Source organism: Erythrolamprus reginae, chromosome 4 (genome assembly GCF_031021105.1).
Source record: "Erythrolamprus reginae isolate rEryReg1 chromosome 4, rEryReg1.hap1, whole genome shotgun sequence".
Taxonomy (NCBI): Eukaryota; Metazoa; Chordata; class Lepidosauria; order Squamata; family Dipsadidae; genus Erythrolamprus; species Erythrolamprus reginae.
Window position 1 is genome coordinate 106,584,800 of NC_091953.1, and position 23,144 is coordinate 106,607,943.

Below are 23,144 nucleotides of genomic sequence, written 5' to 3' on the forward strand. Positions count from 1 at the left end.
GTCCGCTTGATATAAATTTTTAGGGCCATCCATACATCCAGGCTATGCCACCTTCGCTCCAAGGCATGAGAAGGCCAAGGGCAGAAATTCCACACGACCAACTTCCGGGCCCGGTAGAAATAAGAGTTGATCCTGGGAATGAAGGAAGAATCAAATCTTAAGGTTACCTTGTCCTGGTAGAAGATGAAGAGGTCCTCTCTGACGGATAAGGCCCCCAGTTCAGAGATACTCCGGGCGGATGTTATGGCTATCAGGAATGCCACCTTGAGCATCATTTACCTGAGGTAGGTAGTCTGCAGGGGCTCAAAGGGAGGCTCTATCAAGGGATGAAGTACTTTGGGAAGATCCCAGGTAGGATATCTGTGGACCAGTAAAGGATGCAGGTTTCTGGCAACTCTGAGAAAGACCTGAATGTCAGAATGGCATGACAGAGGGGTCTTCTTCCCACTAGTCAGCACAGTAGACAAAACTGCAACCTGCCATTGCAATGTGCCATGGGCCAGACCACCTGGAAGAAATCTAGAACGTGTGAAACAGAGGCTGAGACAGGGTCAATGCACCATTTGACAAAGGTAACCCAGGTGGCATTATATATCCTGATGGTGGATTGTTTTCTGGCAGCCTGCATAATCTGAATGACTCTGAGTAATTTCTCCTCCTCAAGCAGGCTCCTTCAAATGCCAAGCAGCTAGCTGGAGCCACTGTTGCTCTGGATGTTCCAGGATCTCCTGGCTGAGGAAGATCTGATGAGGAGGGATCCTCCAGGGTGGAAATGCGTAGAGGCTGATGAGATCCGCAAACCACAGCCTGTAAGGGAACACCAATATCATCTCTGCTCCATGATGACTTTCCGGGGAAAGAAGAGGGAACACATATATGAGCCCGGGGGGGCAGATGCACCTGAGAGCATTGGTGCCCTCTGCCCCCAGAAGATGTCACTCAGATAGCATTGCAGTCTTACTGGGACATATCTCAGGTGAGCTGCAATGGAGGCCAAGACTTTGGTGAAACGTGTTGGGGCCGAGGAGAGCCTGAAGGGGTAAGCTCGATACTGCATGTGCAATGTTCTGTCAGGATTGGGATGTGGGAGTATGCCTCTTGGTGTATGAGATGTCTATTTTTGCCAGGAACTCCCTTGCTGAATTCCCTGGAGGATGGACGCTAGGAAACTCATCTTGAATCTCTTGTAGACCAGATATTTGTTGATGATCTTTAGATCCAGGATTGCTCTCCATCCTCCGAAGACTCCAATACGTCACCTGCCATGTAAGGGGAGGAAGAAGACAAGGCTGCCATTAGGCTGTCTATTGCTGGGAGTTGCAGCAACTGAGTAAATTTTGGCGCCATGACATAATATCTTTTATCACTGCCATTGGGAGCTGGAAGAGAAGCTAGACCATTGCTTTTGGACAACATCTCAGAATATCTTAGGGGCCAGAACGTATAGCTGTTCATCTATAGCTTCAGAGAACAAGGCCTGACCACGATAGAGGGGAGGATTCAGTCAGGAGTGGATTCATCCTCTGATAGGCAGGCAGTAGCTTTTTTCCTTATGAAGAAGGGACTTGAATAGTCCAGGAGGGAATAAGCCAGGAAAGGCAGGAATTTCAGGGGAAACCCCCTTATCTTCATATAGATCGGGGTCCCTCAATAACTCTTCCCCTGTGAAAAGGTCCTCCTCATCCCTGTAGAGGGCTGCAGAGCCCTGATGAGAGGTTAGGCTAACCACCAGGGAGTGTTTGGACTGATAAGACAATGATTCTGACCCAATGGATACAGAACGTTATTGCCTGAGGCCCGCAGCTACAACCTTGGAGATATGAAGGATTGGATCTCTTCAGGTAAGTTATGTAGATCGCTATCTGAGTACCTTGCAGTGCCCACAGAAGCTTTTTCCGGTTCAGATTTGTCGGAATGGTCTGATTGAGGCCTCATAGGAGCCTGGCAGGCAAAGGGGTCCTCACCTCCAGTCAAAGGTCTGCACTCCCCGAAAGTAATGCCAGGGGATGTTTCTGGAGCCAAGGCCTGTGAAGAAATCACTGGGTGTTCCTATATGGAGAGTTTAGAACCCGAACGATCACTGCAAGGAGGCCTGTGCTTTGCAGCAGCCTACTGGCCCATGGCAGGTTGAGGTTTGACTTATTTATTCGACTTCTATGCTGCCCAATCCCGAAGGACTAAGGCAACTTTTGACTTAGAAGACCTTTTACCCTCCCTGTGTGACTTGCCTGAGACCTTTCTGGATATAGAGGCCTCCACCTATTCCAATGCATGGGAACAATCCACCATTGTGCGAGACAAAGTCGCTAGAAAGGGATGGAAGGTGAGGATCACTGAAGTAATGACCACATAATGATCAGTGGTTAAAGGTTGGAGCCAAAAGATGAAGGTCTAGAAGCTAGCCTATGGACTCGTTCCTGAGAGGTTTAGGCTGAGGCAGGGCTGGCCAGCACCTGCACATAAGATGCAATAATAGTGAGAGTCCAGTGATCCTAATAAGCCTGCTGGGCTGGGCCTGAGAAGAGAGCGAGAACCAGATGTGGGACTGGTAGTGTAATCCTCCAAAGGCTGGTAAAGGCAAAAGGGCCAATGTACGAGGGATCATACAAATGGCCACCGCAGCCTTGAAAGAAGGTGTAGGCACAATATGGCTGCTCAAGGCTGTCCAAATGGCCGTCACAGCCTTGAATAAGGTATGAGCACAAGGCCAGGTAACAAGGCACTTCAGAGGGCTTAGAGAACCCTTACAAGCGGCTTCACTGGCTGTCAAGTACAAAATCTCCACTGAAAGAAGTCAGGGGAAAGCAACCATCACTAAGTAGAACAGTGCCTTGTTTAGTGCCTGCGTGTGCCTGTATAACAATGAATTAGTGTCAGCAAGACTGCCAACGGATCAGAGGCAATGGGGCCACAGTGTGGAAGAAAAGACTCCCATGAACTCGAATGCTTGCAAAATGGCCACGAAGCTCAAACGATCGTGCAGCTGAAAGAAAGGCTATAGCTGCAGAGGTAGCAAGTTGCTGGGAAGGATCCAAATGGACACCCACAGCAAGCCAACCGCTATCAAAACCTCCGAAGGTCTTGTCGGCTTGAATTGTCCCTTTAAAAAGAAATATTATTTTGATTGATAGGATTAATTTGGAGGGGCCAAATTGGAAGGAATAAACCTGAATCCAGAAATCCGTATGTTCAGGAATGGTTTTGGTACAGACAAAACTCCAAAGACAACTGTTTCAGATCTTACTGAGTCGGAAACCGGGGCATGCTCAGAGGTAAGGAAGAGGGGCAGGGGAAAAACATAGACTCAGTAACTGGGCAAATCAGACTGTAGCAACCCATTTCTGGACATGCAGGTTTTCTCCCTTATATTTTGTAGAATTTAACATGTTTCCCTATTCTACACATTTCTTTTTAAATTTCCTTGCATAGAAGACTAAAACTTAACCTCTAACCATGTTTTGCAAAAAGATTTGGCAGTAGTGTCATTGTACTAGCCTATTATATATGCATGTTTGAATTTGTAAATAAGATAATGCAAACTTGGATTGTCTTAATGTAGCTATATGGTCCAGAACCCAGATACATCAGTTTGGAGGAGTAGAAGTAAGGATGAAACCACAAGAATCAAAGTACCATCACTTTCTTTCATAGGTTCCACTTCATCAATGGACAGTGTTTCCAGATCTCTTAAATACAACAATAACATTTTTTTCTTACAAATAGTTTAAGACATTTAACAAAGATAAAGTACCGATTGCAACACTATTTTTATTGCAATTATTCCTTGAAAAATGACTTATAGGGAAAGTTACCCAATCTTCAATAGAGAGAGCGAGCAATTTGAATTCAAACCAAAAAAAGATCCGTCAGTGTATTCAGGCCTCTTCAACTAACATTGTCAGAATTCTTAAAAGAAGCAGCAACAGTTCTTAGGATTTTCCAGTGACTATTCACAGCTGTCCCACAACTAATTGTCCGCAATAAAATAACAGGCTAAGTTAAAATATAGAACACAGGACACAAACAGAGCAACTATATTCATTTTATTCACATCAGAACTCGCAGTCTAGTATTGTTAAAGTACTGTATCATCCCATAAAAAAGGAACTTTGAAAAACATTCATACATTTAAAAAGGAATATTCTTAAAATGGAATTAGAAGTCCACAAACTTGGTTTCAGCTTGGCAATCAGATAAATTGTAACACATGCAGAGTCGGAATCCATTTGAAGACATCCATTTTAAAATATATCAAAATTAACGTTCACAAAAGATTCAAAGTCCTCATCTTACATCATCAAGTTTCAATTAAATCATGAGAACAATGAGAGAAAAGGGGGGGGGAGAGAAATGGATCAATTTTCAATCTGTAGAAAATTCTCTTAGAAGCATAAAGTCACTTAAACTAAAATAATACCACCAGTAGGTTTAATACTGTTGTTAGGATCAGTCTTTTGTATATAAGTTTAATTCTCTACTGAGCACCAAAAAAGAGAGATGAAACACTTTTGGCATACATCTAAGAAAAATCAATATACTAGTAGGCACCATCAAGGCTTCACTTAGATATAGATAGTCCCTGAGTTAAGAATATCTGACAAGCTGAAACTTCACAATGCTTTCACGAAGCTGCATGTTTTTAATATACAGCCTGTTTTTCTGAAAACATTACACAAGTTCAGCACTCCACTAGCTAGAGGAAGGACCATGCTGTCCACCATTTTTAGTAATTAGGCAATCTGTTTCTAAGTATAAGTTCTGACTTAAATAAAAATTCAGGTTAAAGTTAAGGAATGGAACTGTTCTTAATTAGGGACTGCCTGTGATTTAAAATTAAATCTGTAAAAGTAAAGGACATTCTTATATGAGTAAGCCCCTAACAAAGGTTACAATGGATTACTTATTTATTTTTATTTGATCAAAGAGCAATTCAGAAGCTATGTTACAACTTATATAGAAAACTGTTTGTGGTTGTATAAAACACATACCCGGTAAATTTCTTTCCATTCTTGCAGTTAGGCTTTTCTAAAGCAATGTTAATAGTTCAGAATATACTGCCAAAATTTGTATAAATATTTGTATTTGGTATAAAGAAAGAAATGAAATGGACATGTATTTCTATTTTATGTAATTTATTCCACTTAAAATATGGGTGTTGAATTTTATTTTTTAAAAGATGGAATACCAGAACAAATATAAGTTATTAAAATCAGAAGGGGTTTCAAGAAGGACCCTTGATCATCAATAATTAAAAATGATCTCAGTTGTCCATAACTTCTCAGCTTTTTGACTAAGAACAAGTGTAGTGTCTTAATTATTCTAGTTTTCTTGTTTTAGGCTTATTTATCCATCTTTGAACTGACAGAGAAATATCAGTTTAAAAACTGCTACCCCATTGCTGATTCTGTCCTGACATAATTATTTTGTTAATTACAATATTCTTATACTATTAATTCCATACGGTTTTTAAACATCTCATGTAAAATCAATACAAACCAACCAATAAAAATTGACCATCTACAGGACATGTTAAGTAAAGGGGCTGATGGATTTGCCCAGCTGTTTTCTCTCATCAATTATCAGCTGGACAAAATATATTTAATAGTTAGACTCAGGTTTTGTATAATTGTTTTGCCTGACGATTCCAAAAACAACCCTCCCAACTGAACTACAACTCTCCCAATATCTATTGGACAGCTAACAGGGACACAAAGTGGTTCTGAGGTATGGAGGGAATTTCCCTCCTCTTCACAGCATAGCCTCTCACTCACCCATGGCATTGAATTGAGGAACTTTTGAATTTAGTCCAATTTAAACATTTGGTATCTCCCGCAACTCACAGACTTCACGGGAGGGACATGTCCGTATCAAACAATGATAGTCAATAAATGTTAGACTGATTCAACCCCCTAAGGTTGAATGGTTGATGAAGTGTGTCCAATTGTATCTACAACTAAAAAGTATTTCAAGAGAGAAAAACTTTAACATGAGAACAGCTAACGCCCACTTAATGTTTATGTTTATTAGATTTGTATGCCGCCCCTCTCCGTAGAGTGAGAAGGGTGGGAAAGGGATCAAATGAGGGCTTATGGCATCAGAAAAGAGAGGAAGATCATTTTTTAAATAATTAACCAAATAATTAACCAAAGACCCCTAAAATAATTTCTGCATCTACAATCCTCTGACAGTTGAAATGCAATCAACCAAGAGTCAAGGACATCATTTTCAGTGGAAGGGAATAATCAAAATCACTCTAGCTTAAACCACACCATTATCATGCAGTTAATTACAAAATACAGAATCCTACTCAATCCGAACTAAAGACAGCAAGAACAACAGATGCACATCTGCAGATAAAGCAGCTGGTTTGTTTCATTTATTTTGTCTCTGATGATTAATTCAATACGTAAACAAAGAAAATAAAATGCTAAAGCAACTAAGAGGAGCACTTTTTTCATGTAGGATGTCCTGGGTGAAATCACTAAGATGATCTGGTACTGATTTTTCACCAAAATCAGTATGTCTTTGGACCAATCTCTGCCAATCACCCTATCTATGCCATGAAATGGTTGTTGTAGGAAAAAAGTAAAAGAAAAACTATGCTGTGCATTGAACCTCTGAATAAGAGGTGAGATGTACTTCTAAACCAAATAAACAAATAGGCTGTATGAGCTACCCCATGTAGCTACAAAGAGAATTAAGGCTATATAGTGCTAATTGAAAAGCATAATTTATTATTACTAGTTTACATTATTACATGCACTAGTAAAGGAATTATTCTGGGAATTTTCAAACTAAATATACTAAGACCTCACACTTTTTATTTATCCATATTATTATTATTATTATTATTATTATTATTATTATTATTTATTGGATTTGTATGCCGCCCCTCTCCGCAGACTCAGGGCGGCACACATACACACCATACTGTTCTCTTAAATTGACAAGCTGACAATCCAGCTATCAACTTTCAAATCCAATTCAAAAATTCCTGATGAAATAGTTATTTCCCTACATTTGCTGGCAGACAAAACCTTATTTTCATTTATTACAGCCTTTCCTGTCTTCCCTGAAATCCTCCCTCCGATGTTTCTGGAAATTCAGAGTGCACTGAGAATAGTATCAAACTACAGGTGAAGAGGTTTGTTGTGAGAAATATTCACCTTTAACATAAGTTTAAAAAAATTAAGACAAAAGTCATGGCATTTAATTCTCAGACACTTTCAATTTCAAATGTCCAATAAATGAACTTACTTATTTAAGGTGACTGCAAAAACTAATTGTAGCAATTAAATTTTGAGATCTGGCTCTACAATCAAAATCCATGTAACTAAACAGATATATTAGAGATCATTTTAAGGCAAATAAGATGACCAAATATTCTTTATTACTAAGAATGAAACTGGGCATAGACTCAATAAAAGTTAATAAAATTCAGTGCCTGATCATATGCATGCTTACTCATAAACACTATCGTTTGATAGTTAATTACTAATTAAATATATAAATGATTGCAGCATCATAACAATATACATTGTTAATATTGTATATTTATAATAATAGCTCCTAATAACTTTGATAACTCAAAAAATAATTTCTCAGATAAAAGTTACATTCTTTTCATGTTAGGAATGAACAGTAATACTGTACTTCAAAATGGTACCCAGGCCATAAATCCCTAACTGATGATGTTCGCATACAAAACAAATAAGGCAAATTGTATTAGTATAGAGGGGTTGCCAGCACCTCAGGATAACTGAACATCTGCATAACTGAATCTTGGGCAGTTACCCTGGTTCACACAAATAAAAAGTTTAAGAACGATAATAGTCAGTAATTACTTAACAAATCCAGGTAGCATGCTGACAATCTAACAAATATTTAAAAGCCCATTTGTGATCATGCCTCTATCAATTTCCTTCTCAGAGTTCTCACATTGGCATTACCATATGCACAAATCCTCCCTCTTTTATTTGAACTGTACTGTGAATGCACTTCTGTTTATCCCATTAATAAACTACTGTCAGAAAATATATATTCCATGGACACTGTACAAGTGTCTCCCACTTCAAGAACTGATCCAGGTAAAATGTGTGCAAGTCTTCCATATGAGATGTTCAATGCACTTGTTTGGATTTAAAAAAAATACTTGCTTTTTTCTAGTGGCATTTTTCCACTTTGCAGTTTTAGGGAGAGGGGCAGAACAGGGAAGATTTGCCTTGTTTTGCTTATGCATTTGAATGAAATCAATAAGATTTTCCTCTATGATATTAGAAATTAATTCTGTAAAAAAACCAGATTTTTCAGTAAGCTAAAATCTAACAAAAAATCTGTTTCAACATTAAATAATTCCTCAAATACAGAACGCAGCTACTCAGATATACGCAGGTCCTAAATTAATTATTTTATTTTTGGTTTCCATTCTGGTCACCTTCAAAAGATTATTTTAAGAAAACAATATTTTAAACCAGTCTGCTTTTTCTGTTATTTCTTTCTCTCTCTCTCTTTTTTTTTTTGGCATAATAACTTCAATAAAAGCATAAACTAGTAAATACAAAATGTATTAAAATGTACATAACAAATACTTTTTAAAAAGAGCAAAACACTTCAGCTGTTATAAGCTACCACACACAATTAAATACAAACTGTACAATACAATGCACATTCAGATATACATCTATATTTGCTTTCAAAAGTCTATAACTTACTTTTCCATTCACAAATAAAATGCAAAGTCTCTCTCTCTCTCTTTATATATACATATATTTTTATATCATTATGTACACAATATATTGTGTTTTGGTGAGAAAACACCAAATTAATATAGATTAGAATTATCGTAAATACGAATTAAATGACAATACCATTTAAGCCATGTGAAAAGGACCCACAATGGTTCACACTTACTTTCTAATTCTTAACTCATTCATTATAATACTGACTGTACATTCCATAACAAAGTACTCAATGTTATCATACAGGTTCCATAAAAATAATAACTCAAAATTCAGGGTGAATACAGTACAACAATATTAACACTAAAACATTTTTAATGCTGTTGCATTAGAACTTTAAATCCATCAAAACACCAGCAGTCTCAACAGCAAAAACACCAATAGGGAATTAACGATATAGTTACATTGAAGAAAACTATTGTAAAAATTCCATCCTATGGTTCAGAGTTGTAAGAATTAATAATGGGAAATTATCAGAATTTGAACATTTTGAGTAAACATTCTGAAAAAGAATACAATACTTTAGAGCAGCCACAGTAATTCAAATTTGTAATACATCATAAAAATAATAGATTTTACCCATTGCAAAAAAAATACTTTCAAAGTCAAAACACTTTTGATTAATGACATCATTGACCTATAGTTCAGTATAATTCATAATGTATTTTAATTCATTTTAATTTAAAAACAATATGAATAATACTCAACTTTATTAAACTTTTATTAACTTTGAAAATATAAGAGTTAGGGAGCCTTACAAAGTGTTCACCCACATGAAATACACAAATGTTCCCATATCACTGTCTTCACAGCAGAAACTAGATTTTATACAGCAAAAGCATATAATTTTTTGTATATATGAAAAGCAGCAAGGAAGGATACATCTGAGCACGAATACAGCAAGGGAGGCCATTAACTCTTTTGCTCAGTCATTTTCACACACAAATTGCTTCTTTTCGGGTGTTTGTAATGGAAAAATACTGTGTTTGAAAAGGAAACCAGGCCCAATGGAAAGGATTAAGAATCTCATTTCCTAATAGAAAGCTAATCCCAATGCTACTAGAAGATTCATAATAATTTAATGCCACATTAATTGGAGCTTTGCAGAACAGAAGCCAATGCCTCTAAGGACTGCTATTGTTGATTCATCTCTGTGAGTTACAGTAACTTAATCAGCTCTTAGCTTCCTTTGGGCTGTACAGTGGTTTAGTTCCTTGTTTTATTAAGCCATTTTGGAAGCAGTGATAGTTATTTAGGTCAGCAATGTAGCACAGAATGACATTTTGTGCCTAGGTTCCAAGTTCACTAACCCATCAATTATTTCATGGCTAGCAGGTAAATGTGTTGCCTTGGGCTTTTATTTAAAAACATGTATTTATGAAATGATTTATGTAGAATTAAAGTCAAATAATTTTACATTTACTTTCTCAGTATATCAGCTCAAATGTCTGCTTCTATTAACCAATGTACTATCCAATCTCCAAGCAGTACAAATTTTTTGCATTTTTACAGATCTGTGGCATTCTAAGGATTGGTACTCTGGGCTGTATGGCACAACAGCAACAATTGGTCTATTTGATTAAATTTGTTTAAACAGTAACAAATTGCTGAACTAAAAAAATTGATTTGATAAATTCAGTATTCTTGAAAACTAATGCTTTGAAGATACAGTGGTACCTCATCTTACGAACGCCTCTTCTAACGAACTTTTCAAGATACGAACCCGGTGTTTAAGATTTTTTTGCCTCTTCTTCCGAACTATTTTCACCTTATGAACCCAAGCAGCTGCTGCTGGGATGAAGGGGTTTCTTTCCCCCCCTTTTTTGAAGAAAGAAAAGGGAGGGGCAGCTTGGAGGAGTAAAGATTTTGCATGCTTGCAAAAGCACTGAAACGGTGTCTTTTTAAGAAAGAAAAGGGAGGGGCAGCTTGGAGGAGTAAAGATTTTGCATGCTTGCAAAGGCACTGAAACTGTGTCTTTTGAAAAAAGAAAAGGGAGAGGCGCCCCCCTTGCCTTTCTTCCTTCCCACTCACCCTTTAGCCTAGCCTTGCTTCTTCAACCCGCCCCCTTTAGCTGCTCCTCCCTGCCCTCTGTTCGCCTCCCTTCTAAAGTTTGGGATTTTCCTGAAGGATTTGCACGCATTATTTGCGTTTACATTTATTACTATGGGAAACATTGTTTCATCTTATGAACTTTTCACCTTACGAACTTCCTCCTGGAACCAATTAAGTTCGTAGGATGAGGTACCACTGTATTTTGTACCAACTGAAACACTATTAGACTGCTTTCTTTTCTAAAATGAATTCTGGCAATGATTTTATACAGCAGATCTCTCATGAAATATTAAGACATTTTGTTATTGAGCTAAACACAGAAAACATTGCAAAACCTGCAAGAGTATTACTGATGGAAATTTGGATGGCTTTTAAAAGTGTGCTTATAGAGAAATTAATTCAGTTTTATTTACATTACAATGACAAAGCAAACTACGAAAATATACCTCTACTGTTCAATTTTAACAGAATGGGCTTAAATTGCCAGGAGGAACGTATGACTTTGGCACTTCCAAAATCTGGATGGTTGGAACTTTCTTTCCAGTCTCAAAGAAATTTATAACTTGCTCATCTTTAGACAGAAATTATCTCCTGTAGTACCAGTAAATGACCTCTGATTTATAATTGTACACTTATGTCATTAAAATCTATATTTAACATGCCAGCTACAGTTCAAGGTAATATTGCAGCTCAGAGAAACTTGCAAATATTCTAGTGCATTATTTATGCTGAGCTTGTTGCACAATTTCTTGAATGTATAATTTCTTTACCTTTGTAAAAATTATAGCAAAACTCAATTTGCTCTCAGAATAGTGTTTTCTAGTCCTAAAGCTTTCCATACTTTATGCACTTGATCAGTTTTTGATATTTCCAAAATTTAAAAAATGTAGGTAGAATGAGGCAGTATTGATTAGTAATATACTAAACCTGCTTGTTGTTTGAAAAAAAATAACTTTGACATTTATCACAAACATCAAATTATGATGTTCTCATTTCTGGCAGTTTTGGTTTCTGTGGCGGTAGGGGTTTTTTTTAGCTTAGTTTATTTTAGTTTATTCTTAAGTTATTTGTTTTGTTTAAAATATGTATGAACCTAAATACTGTAAGGCTTAATCATTTTCATGTGAATGGCACAAGTACTCTTTCAAGATACAAGTACACAGTATATTGCAAAAATCAGGGTGGGGGAAGAGGTGCTGTAGATATACTGAAATCTTAAAAAGAGTAAACCATTCATAGCTATATACCAATACTTGAATCTTAATATAAAAAGATACCATAAATGTAGAAGGTGTGGCTAAAGCCGGGAGTTTTTCCAAAAGACTGTTAAAATATCACATTAAAAGAGACAAAGAACTTCAAGAAAACATCTAAGAAAAGCAAGCTGTGATACAACAAGCATTTGTTAAGAAAAGCTCAGAAGTGCATTAGTTCTGGTGAGAGATATAGGAGCAACAGCTCTTACGAGATGTAGAGCCCATTCTGTAACTATGAGCTGTCCATATACTGTCATAGTCAGAGTCTTCAGAGAGGTCGGAAGGCTCCAAACGAGAAAGGCTACTGCGACGACCCAAGGAATCTAGACTGGATTGGTCATCATCAGCCAAGACGTGATTATGCATCAGGTCAGTGCCTTGCCATGCTAAGGATGTATGGGTGAAATGAAAGGGAGGATGGAGACAGGCAGAGGTGTGATGAGGAGGAAGACACACAGGATAAGCCACAACCAAAACAGATGAAAATAAAAGCAAAAGGTGATGGGAAGAAAAGGAAAAGAGAAAATATTGTTAAAAAAGCACCAAATCTTTTAAAATCTCTCTTTTGGTTGGGTTTTATCTACAAAATATATATTGGCACATACATTTAAAGACAAAAAAAAAGGGAACTGTCTGAGTTTGACTCTCTTGCTTAAAATGTGCATTTGCTTTCATATTGCTTTTAATGCTCTAAGAAACTGTGACTGTAACATGAAGGGTTTTTTAACGTGGGGGATTACATTACATTGGATTTTTTAAAAAGCCTTTTGAATTGATTCTTTGGGCTAGATGATATTTCCAGAAGAAGAAAAATTCTGCTCAGGAATGCCCATATGAACTTTCCCCAACTTGCAACTCGAGACATTGGGAATGCAATACATTTGGAGAATGTGCAGATTGGGGGGGGGGGGGGGGGGGGAATACTACCTAGCCATATTTAGTACACTTTTAATACATTTTCCCCTTATAAGCCAATTATGATCATAGCTTTCTTTATACATCTGCATCTGGTATACTTCCCTGGGAGGGAGGGGGACTAGAAAAATGGCCTTATGAAAATTAGTGACTAGGAGACTAGGAGCATTTTGCCATCCTACACAAAATCCCTATCAGAAATTACTGTCGTGGGTACTTATTTTTATAGAAATACTTCAGACCAGAAACACAGGAGGAAAAATTTAACTTGTTCAGGAACTTTTAATTTAAAGAGAATGTGCCAATATGAGAGAAACAATTTTCAAACTGAAAAATGCCAAGAGAAACTGAAAACTATTTATGCAAGTAACTAATACTAATCAGCTTGATTTAGTGAAAGTAAAGACATAAGACACGTAGGATTAATTTGCATATACAATCAGTGTCCAAAATAGTTGTATTCAGGCATTATCCATAGAGTTGCAGCCTTTTAGTGACACTAATATGAATTCTTCAACAAAGGTTTTCAATAGTTAAAACTAGTAGTTAAAATCTGCTCACCAAGTACCTTACCAAATAGAATTGCCCCATTCTCCTTAGGCTCTCAATCTAGCTTTCTATAGGATGCACATGTGAACAGGGCCATTTGAGACTGCCCTAAATGTCCCTTTCAGTTCCATAGAACATGGAGTAGGGCAGGGGTGAAAGAAAACCAGACAATTCACTGTGATATTTAGGACAAGCTACTACTGAGCTTAATGGAACTGGAGCTTCTTACTGCTTTTCCAATCCTTTCAAAATTATATAAAGGCCTTTTCACATGATAGTAGACTTAGAGGGCTAAATTGGAATCCTGAAATTATCTGTTCAGTCCACATATTATGAAGGAAAAATACCATTAGGAGCAAAATATATGGATATTAGTTATTCCTATTTCTTTACAAAATGAAATACATCAAAAACAAGTGTAGGGAAGATTTACAGGAGAGAAAGAAACGAAGAACAGGAAAGCTGAAAAAAATTCATAAAACAAGTAATAGGGGAGCCCTTACTATCTAGTTATTCTTGGATGGATATCATCATGGTACCTAGAACTTTTGGTTCTGAGATATTAAAAATCATCTCAGAAGAAGGCAATGCACAATACTACTGTTGCCAGAAACAATTAACATGGATGGACACTACATGTCCGTAATCCTAAGGAGCTGAGCTACACATGCCCTCTACACAGTGAAGGGCTACCAAACGTTTTACTACTACGCTGTGGGTGTGGATTATGCAAGACGCCCTGCATTTTCTTTCAAAATATTTCAGTATAAATTGGGTGCTCTGGGGTAGAGTTTGACTTTCGCTACCCCACTGTGTCCCCGTCCCCCCCCCCATCTAGGCAGTAGCCCACCCCTGCCTCTACACTACAGGATACTATGTAAACTCTCCTGTGTTGGGGTTCCATAGCACAGGATTCAAATAGATAGTTAACATTAAATATATACTGTAATAAACTAATCAAAGCAGTTTAAAATGTAACATCCTTTTATACATAAGGGATTAGTGGCATGTGCAATCATATGCCATATGATAATTTTAATTGCAGTGAATGGCATATTCCCCATGCCAAAGTATTTCTTTTGTCCCGTCAGGGCAACTCAGGAAAGATTATGTGCGGATTGTGTTCAAAGAAGCAGAATATTCTTATCTTGTGAAAAGGCCCATAGAGATACAGTTATATGCAGAGGTTTAAGCATCATGCTCAAATTGTATGACTCCTTAAAGCTGACACAACTCTCCATGGAACAAAATTCAAAATGACATATCTCTGAAAATTTGAATGTACATTTTCTATTTAAAACAGAGCAGTGAATATGACAGGTACAGAAGTTTGGATGTTTTTTCCAGAATTTTTTTTGTAACCTGCCTTTGACAGAAATAACAGCTTCCAAATATTTCTGGTAGCCTAATATAATATGTACAGTGAAACCTCAGGATTCAATTGCTTCAAAACTTGTTGAATTTGATATTCAATGCATTTTGAAGCAGAAATCCTGTCCCATCATTCATCTTCAGAGAGGGGCGGCATATAAATCCAATAAATAAATAAATAAATAAATATTTCTTCTGGTAGTCAAAACTCAAGGAAGAACCTGCTGATGTCAGGTGCCTCATGACTCACTACTGTGTTTCTCCAAAAATAATACATGTCCCCATAATAAGTTCAATCAAGTTTTTCAGTGCATGTACTGAAATAGGTCCCCCTCAAAATAAGCCCCACTCCCCAACTATTGTTCAGGGAAAGAGAGGACATGCCAGGAGCCACTCCTTTTGCAGCAGGCACTCTTTTGGCCAAATAAATAAAGTATGTATAAGCATTTTTCTGTCTCCATCTCTCATTTTACTGAACAAACCCACTGATTGGCTCGCCAGCTGGCTAAGCCGTTGCTTCATTTCTATTTCAGTGGCCGTGGACTATGCTCAGAAAGGCTAAAGTGAGGATTATTTATCTATCTATCTATCTATCTATCTTTCCTTCCTTCCTTCCTTCCTTCCATCCATCCATCCATCCATCCATCCATCCATCCATCCATCCTACCAAAGTACACATACATATCATCAGCCAGAGCTAGAGTTTAACACTGAACGGGCCCAGGCCTGCTGGCAAAGATGAGTCCTTGCAGAAGGCCAGGAGGATGAGGGCGGTACAAATCTCTGGAGTGAGTTGATTCCAAAAGGCCAGAGCCGCCACAGAGAAGGCTCTCCCCCCTAGGACCCACCGGATGGCGTTGCCTGGCTGACAGGACTGGAGAAGGCTGAGTCTATGGGACCTGACTGGTCGCTGGGATACATTAGGCAGAAGACAGTCCCGTAAGTAATCAGGTCCGATACTATGTAGGGCTTTATAGGTCATAACCAACACTTTGAATTGCGTCTGGAGAACAATCGGCAGCCAATGCAGCTTGTGGAATGATGGGCAGATCGTGGGAGGCCCACAACGGTTTGCACGGCTGCATTTTGCACTACTTGCACTCTCTAAATGTTCTTCAAAGGTATCCCCATGTAGAGAACATTGCAGTAGTCGAGCCTCGGGGTGATGAGGGCATGAGTGACTGTGAGAAGAGCCTCCCTGTCCAAGTAAGGCCGCAGCTGGTGCACCAGGTGCAGCCATGCAAACGTCCACTTTATCACGGCTGAGAAATGATGTTCTAGAAGCTATGGATCGAGGAGGCGCCCAAGTTGCGAACCCTCTCTGAGAGGGGCACAAGCTTTCTCCCCCCCTCCCCCGGGTGATGGACGGACAGATGGGGTTGTCCTTGGGAGGCAGAACCCACAGCTACTCTGTCTTGTTGGAGCTGAGCTTAAGCCTGTTAACCCATCCAGACCCTAACAGCCTCCAGACACAGGCACATCACTTCCACTGCTTCACTGAGTTGGCACGGGGTGGAGATGTACAGCTGAGTATCATCAGTGTATTGATGGTAACTCACCCTGTGTCATTGGATTATCTCACCCAGCGTTTTCATGTAGATATTAAACAGCAAAGGGGAGAGGACCGACCCCTGAGGAACCCCACAAGGGAGGGACGTAAGAGCTGACCCCTGACCCTCTGCCAACACTGATAGGGTTGAATTTCCTTCCCAAATTCTCCTTTCCCAAAGTTAAGTTTTGTGTTATTTTTCCTTAACTGCTCCTGCATGTCTTCTTCAAGGTTATCTATGCATTTATCTACATCAAAGCAACCAAGAAGCAGTCACATGAAAGGAAGATAAATATTTATATACTACAGTATACTGTGTCTTTAGTAAAAAAAAATATTTGGGCCAATCTCAAACATGCAATCCATTCAAGAGACCTAAGAACATTTTAGAGCTAGAGAAGTTATGTAAGGAACAGTGGAAGAAAGTCTTAAGGCATTGACAGAGGGAGTATTTAGCTGACTACCTACATTTTAAAACTTACAGGAAGATTGCAGCAAGTTTTTTTGCTTTCGCCATATTCACTTTTTTCATTCTGAATTAATAAACAAGTACTCATAGATAGTACAGCTACATTCAATTTCAGAGAAAATGTCATTTACGTCTTACAGTAGAGAGTTACAGGCATCAATTTCTATTCCCTCGGGTATTCAGCAAATTGTTCAGTTTCATCAGGTTACCTAAACTTTTGCATACAACTTTGTTGTCAAGCTATAACAGAGATTTAAACAAGAAGCAGATCAAAGGAAAGGAAAGCCACCTGCCAGTACTTCTCTCCAAATCTCCTCTCTCCCAAGTTATTTTCCAAATAATGTTTCTCTATATGAAAATTTAAAAGTATCTTCTGTCCTACCTCTTATGGTTTTCCCTGTCATGCTGAATTTATATTTCCCAGAAGCACCTCCAAAATGACAAAAGGATGATACTACTGGCAGAATTGCCAGATATGCACTTTGAGGAACAGGCAGAATGTGAACATAGAGGTAAAGAGACACTAACAGGTAGTGAAACATGACCTAATCTCCTGGACTCATAATGAATTTATTTACAATGCCCAATCTCTTAAAATACGGTTAATAATTTAGGAACTATTATATACAAACCAGCCAACCTTCTCAAGTTACAAGGCCAGCTCCACTTGTTTTTGTCAAGTTCTGTTAAAATTGTGTGTGGGGGGGTAGATTTTAGAAGTAATAGTTTAAACAAAATCAGCAATCTTGAAAAAAGAAGCCGTGCAACAAATTGCTATTATCATTTTCTATTGCAGAGAAACACAAATGAAAGCAGTAGATTTTTTGATGTATGCAATGAAATTTCTTGCACTATGTATACTTATAAAATATACATAGAAAGGGGGAAACAGCAAAAAGCATTTTGCACTAGTTTTGCGTCTCAATAAGGCCACGCTTGCATGAACTAAAAAGAATATGCTCACATAAGACTTCTCTCACCTTATACATATTGGAATATAAAATATATTTAAATGACAAGCACCAACTTAGCACAGTTGTACCATTTGAAGCATTATCAATTCATCTTGTCCCACTCAGTTCAGTCATCTATAGAATCATAATAACTTTCAGTTAATTGTAGGGCTAGAATCAAATTAAATAATAATGTCTGATTTAGAAGAGAATTATAAAAAGGCCCATACAAGAAGAGATAAAAGAACCAGTGACAATTTTATAGCAATGAGTACCAATCACGCATGCCTATGGTTCCATAACAATACAAAATAATTTATTAAGGTTCTGGGGGGGGGGGGGAACCCAAAGGTAGTTCTAGAATTAACCCTATTATTAAAAAGTCAAATTCAATTCACAGGATACACAAAGAAACTTTAAGTAATGTTCTAAAAAAAACCAAAACAATGAATGTGACAGTTAATTGTCAAATCTTAGCACATACATTATTGTCTACAATGCATATAGTCTAAAATCTAAAACGAAAGTAAGAATTAGGGAGATTTACTGGTCAAAAAAACCATATCATGTCTATATTGATTTCTTCCTGTACAGACCAACTTTGTCTATTCTGAAGAAAAGGTAACCTTAAGCGCCGACCACTTTTATCGTTAATGGCAAAACTGTGCAAACTGATTCAAATCAAGAAGAGTTTTCCTTAGGTCAGAGGTCTTCAAACATGACAACTCTAAGACCTGTGAACTTCAACTTGCAGAATTCTCCATCCAGCATAGCATAGCTGGCTGGAGAATTCTGGGAGCTGAAGTCCACAAGTCTTAAAGTTGCCAAGATTTAGGACTCCTGCCTTAGGTAACGCATGCGGGCAGATTATCCGATTAGGTGCAATGCTTTACTTACAACAGAGGATATCCACCACTGCAGCCTTGTTTAAGATTAAAATAACCTGGGTCCCTAAGACACAGTGAAAGTTGAGCATGTATCTGAGTAACTGAAAATAGCAGTTCTGCTCAATATATCTATAATGTTTAAAGATATAGAATAAAAATATACTATTAATAATTATAATAAAAGCAACATTTTTGCTATAGATGGATTTTTCTATCATATATCTCATTACCATTTTTGATAAAAACAACCACAGTAAGCCAGATTTTGGAGAACCCTGACTTACTAGGAATGAGCCATGTGTTGATACAGTTATTCACTCTCACCTGGCTACTTCTACTAGCTTAAGCAGAAAAATAAAACCAACAATTGTTCGTTTAGAACAACACTTAGGGCAGTGATGGCGAACCTTTTTTTCCTCGGGTGACGAAACAGCACGTGCGTGCGCTATCACGCATGTGCAAGTGCCCACACCCATAATTCAATACCTGGGAAGGTGAAAACAGCTTCCCCGGCCCTCAGAGGCCCTCTGGAGGCCGGTTACTTCTGGTGAGCCCAGTAAGCTCATGTTTTGCCCTCCCCAGGAGCCAGGGAAGGGTAAAAACACCCTCACCCATCCCCCTGGAGGCTCTCTGGAAATCAAAAACGCCCTCCCAGAGCTTCTGTGTGAGCCAAAAATCAGCTGGTTGGCAAAACACATGCATGTTGGAACTGAGCTAGGGCAACAGCTCACATTCCAGCAGATAAGGTTCTGCGTGCCACCTGTGGCACCCATGCCATAGGTTCACCATCACTGGTTTAGGGGTAGGACTTCTAAAAAATATTAAATGATTGAAAGGCTGCACTGGTGGCAGATGAATCCTTGGAAGACAACTGGAGATATATCTGTTATGTCTCCTTTCTTATACAGTACAAACACAATCACAAGAACACATTCACTAATGCAATGCAGACAGAGCCTGATCCAAATTGTTGGTTCACCATGCTAACTGTAATGGTAAAACAACAAGCAGGAAGTGGTGGGAGGGGGCTCCTTGAGCCTCCAGAATGTTATCAAAACTATGAAACATGAAGGCTGCCTTTTTGCGATTAAGCATCTTAAATAAACATGTTGTGCTGTTTTTTATACAAATCACAATTGTACGTCAGTGGGTAACAATTTAGAAATTCTAGTTTGCACAGAATGTTTAAAAAAAAAACTAAGCCAAGTTTTCAAATTAGGTAATAAAATTAAAGCATTTCGGAAATGTTCCGCAGGAAGAAACTGACTCAGAGCTCATACATAGTTAGGCGAAATTTCCCAGAATAGTGGTCTATCATTCTTAGTTTAAGCAGAACTTTTAAAAAAACAACGTTTAAAAGGTAAACCATGTCAAACCATTTCAAGCATTTAATATTTACTATTTTAAGAGAGATTTGGCTTAACCTTGCTGTTCTGCTCAGGTCAATATGACCCGAAATGAAATTTGAGATCTGTAGATTATTTGTCATGCGGATCTGAAACTTGTGATTAATTGACTTTTCTTCATTTGAGGGGTTCTTACTATGAGTGTGGGGTTTTTTTTGTTTTGTTTCCTTTTTGCTACAAGCTGATTGTTACATATCATTACATCTGAAACAGTATAGTAAATACAGTGAAGGGCTACCAAAAGTTTTACTACAACAATGTGGGAGTAGTTTATGCAGGACCCTCTGCACTTTCTTTCAATATCTTTCCGTGCAAATTGGGTGATCTGGGATGGAGCTCCATTTTTGCTACCCCACTGCGTTCCCCCCCAATCCGGGCAGTAGCCCACCCCTGAGTAAATGCGAACAGAACAGCAAGATTAAATAAATTAAAAACAGCTGAATCAGTCAAGCAAGATTTATTCACTATCTATACTATTTGAAAACTTGCATGTGTCTAGCTAAGTGGCAATCCTGGCCAATTTTGAAAAACTAAGCAAGGCCACATCCAGTTAGTAGTTGGATGAAAAACCAGGAAAGATCCTAAAAGTAAAAAAGCAAAATCCTGTAAGAAGGCAAAGGAAACCACTTTAACATTAAGAAAATTACATGGATAAGTCTAAGATTTGATTTTCATTCAAAGGAAAGTAACTTTATTTAAACATTGCTGTAGTAAACAATATTTACGGTTGAGTTTGTAAACTTCTGTGATGACATTATCATTCATGTTAACTACTATTAAGAATAGATAATTATTATACATAAGCATTAGATTAGAACAGAAACGTTCAGAATGATGATTCTCACTTTACAGCAAAAAAAAAGTACATATTCTCAGCAGAAACATTATCCATGCAGTATCAGGAGCTCTATTCATTTTCTGTGGGAGTGATATCTTTCCAGTCCAGAGACACTGCTCAATGTATTCCATGATGCAGTAGAGAGGTGAAAGAAAGTCCTAGAAAAGCCTTCCCCAACCTGTTGTCCTCCAAATTTACTGGATTCAGTTCCCATTGCCAAAGCAGTGTCAGTAACCATACTGCACATTTATTCAACAAATCTGGAGAACACTAGATTAGAAGAAAATGCTGGTGAAACACTGTCACTGCATAGGAGCATGGTCTGAAATCTGGCTCATAGGACAAAGGGAAAGGCATGACGTTGACAGTGGCATTCATTCAGCTGTCTCACAATAAAAATGGTGGTGCTTGTGAGCCGATCAAGAAAATGTGTACCTACCTTTTTGACTGTCAAGTAAAGAATGCCTCCAATTCTAAACCAAAAAGAAACTATGCCTTAGGTATTAAATGTTTGCAAGAACATTATTTTTTTAATTAGAAAAGTAAACAACAAAGCCTAACAACCTTTCGGTAAGTAAAACTGAATTGAGATGGTGAATGCCCTAAAAATGAACATCTAAAACTAAATCGTTAGCATGTTTTATTCAAGAAATTCAGTAAGACATCATAGCAGTGTTGCCAACCCATACATTTCTTACTAAATCTGGGAATTGGAAAGCACTTCTAAAAGATCAAAGTATCAGTGCAAACGCACATTTGCTCAAGTTCCTAATGAACTTGATTTTCATCACTTACACCTCACTTTTCAGACCATACAAACCACTGACAACAGTAAAAACAAAACTTAGCAAGCAGTTGCTAGATGGCTAAGATCATTTTTCTATTCATATTTTTTAAAAACTTACTTGAGTTTAAAGTTTGACGTGTTTTGGCACTTGTGCAATAAGCTTCAATGACTTTTAGAATCTGAGCATCTTCTTCTAACGCCGCTGTACCTATGAAATATCCAAAAGATACTAATTTAACATTACAATTATGCTGGATACTGACAGTCAAAATAAGCACTGTGATTAACGACGTATAGCGATACAGTAATTAAGTGAAACATCATGTGATCCCAGTTTACAATTTTACTGCTGGCTTCTGTATTGACTCTGCTTGTCAGAAGTTGGCTATGAAATGTGCAAATGGTGATAATGTGACTGCATGATGCTACAACAATCACAAAGGCTCACTGGTAGCAAAGGGCCCAAATCACATGACCCCAGAGATGCCGCTGCATTTGTAAGTGCAAGGATCAGTTGTAAAGTTACTTTTTCAGTGTCATCACAACTTTGAATACTTTCTGAACAGGACAGCTGATTACAAGGAGTACCTGTAATCATAAATGTTTCTGAAGTGTCTTATCACAGTAATATTGATGATAGGATTTTGGATTTGGCAATAGTAGCTTTCTATATCTTGACATACTAAGTCTTTTTATAACTGTTTAATATGTAAAGATATGAATTATCAATCTGCTGACACACATAGTTCAAGAGAACCACCAAATAAATTAACAAGATTTAGATAACTTTTTCTTCTCATTTGTTTTCAAACTGGGAAACTGTGATTTAACTTGGAAGGGTGTTGATGTTAAATTAAAATGCTATGTTATTCCTATTGTTTTATTAAATAATAACTATAATACTCTTGGTAGTATAAATCACACATGGCATAAACAGTTTTTAAAAATCTAGAGTAAAAGATAAGCAGAAGTCAAATTACAATTGGCATATAATGTAAAAACAGAACACTTTACACAAAAAAAATTAAGACAACACTTCACACACAAACCAAATTAAGACAACATGTGACTGAGTTGACTGTTTTTAACATAGTGGGATCTTAGTTTGTGGTTTTAATTAATATATTGTTTTTGTATTGTACCCTGTGAGCCGCCCCGAGTCTTCGGAGAAGGGCGGCATACAAGTATAACAATAACAATAACAATAACGATAATGATAATAATAATCACCTTAACTAAGTTTAGGACACTCCAGAAGAGCTGTCTTAACCAGCTTCTGAAAAGCTGACAAGTCAAATGCCATATTGTGGGCCCAATGATGAAGAAACATACTTTAATTTCTTCCCAATTTCATTGGTTGCCGATCAATTTCCG

General features: G+C 37.7%; 1 protein-coding gene across 13 annotated transcripts in view; it reads right to left on the reverse strand.

The window, feature by feature from the left end:
* ARHGEF7 (Rho guanine nucleotide exchange factor 7) overlaps positions 1 to 23,144 on the reverse strand; it is a 113,172-nt gene that overhangs the window by 13,831 nt on the left and 76,197 nt on the right. For 2 of the 13 annotated variants that reach the window (XM_070751176.1, XM_070751184.1), the window contains exons 18-20: positions 21,889 to 21,978; positions 21,423 to 21,456; positions 20,809 to 21,253 (exon numbers count right to left, since the gene is read on the reverse strand). In XM_070751176.1, coding sequence (XP_070607277.1) covers positions 21,434 to 21,456; positions 21,889 to 21,978 — 113 coding nt within the window. In that variant the 3' untranslated portion in view covers positions 20,809 to 21,253; positions 21,423 to 21,433. Of the gene's footprint in view, positions 1 to 4,026; positions 4,289 to 12,077; positions 12,433 to 20,808; positions 21,313 to 21,422; positions 21,457 to 21,888; positions 21,979 to 23,144 lie in introns of those variants that run through there. The other 11 variants (XM_070751171.1, XM_070751181.1, XM_070751177.1 and 8 more) reach the window with 10 other exon arrangements.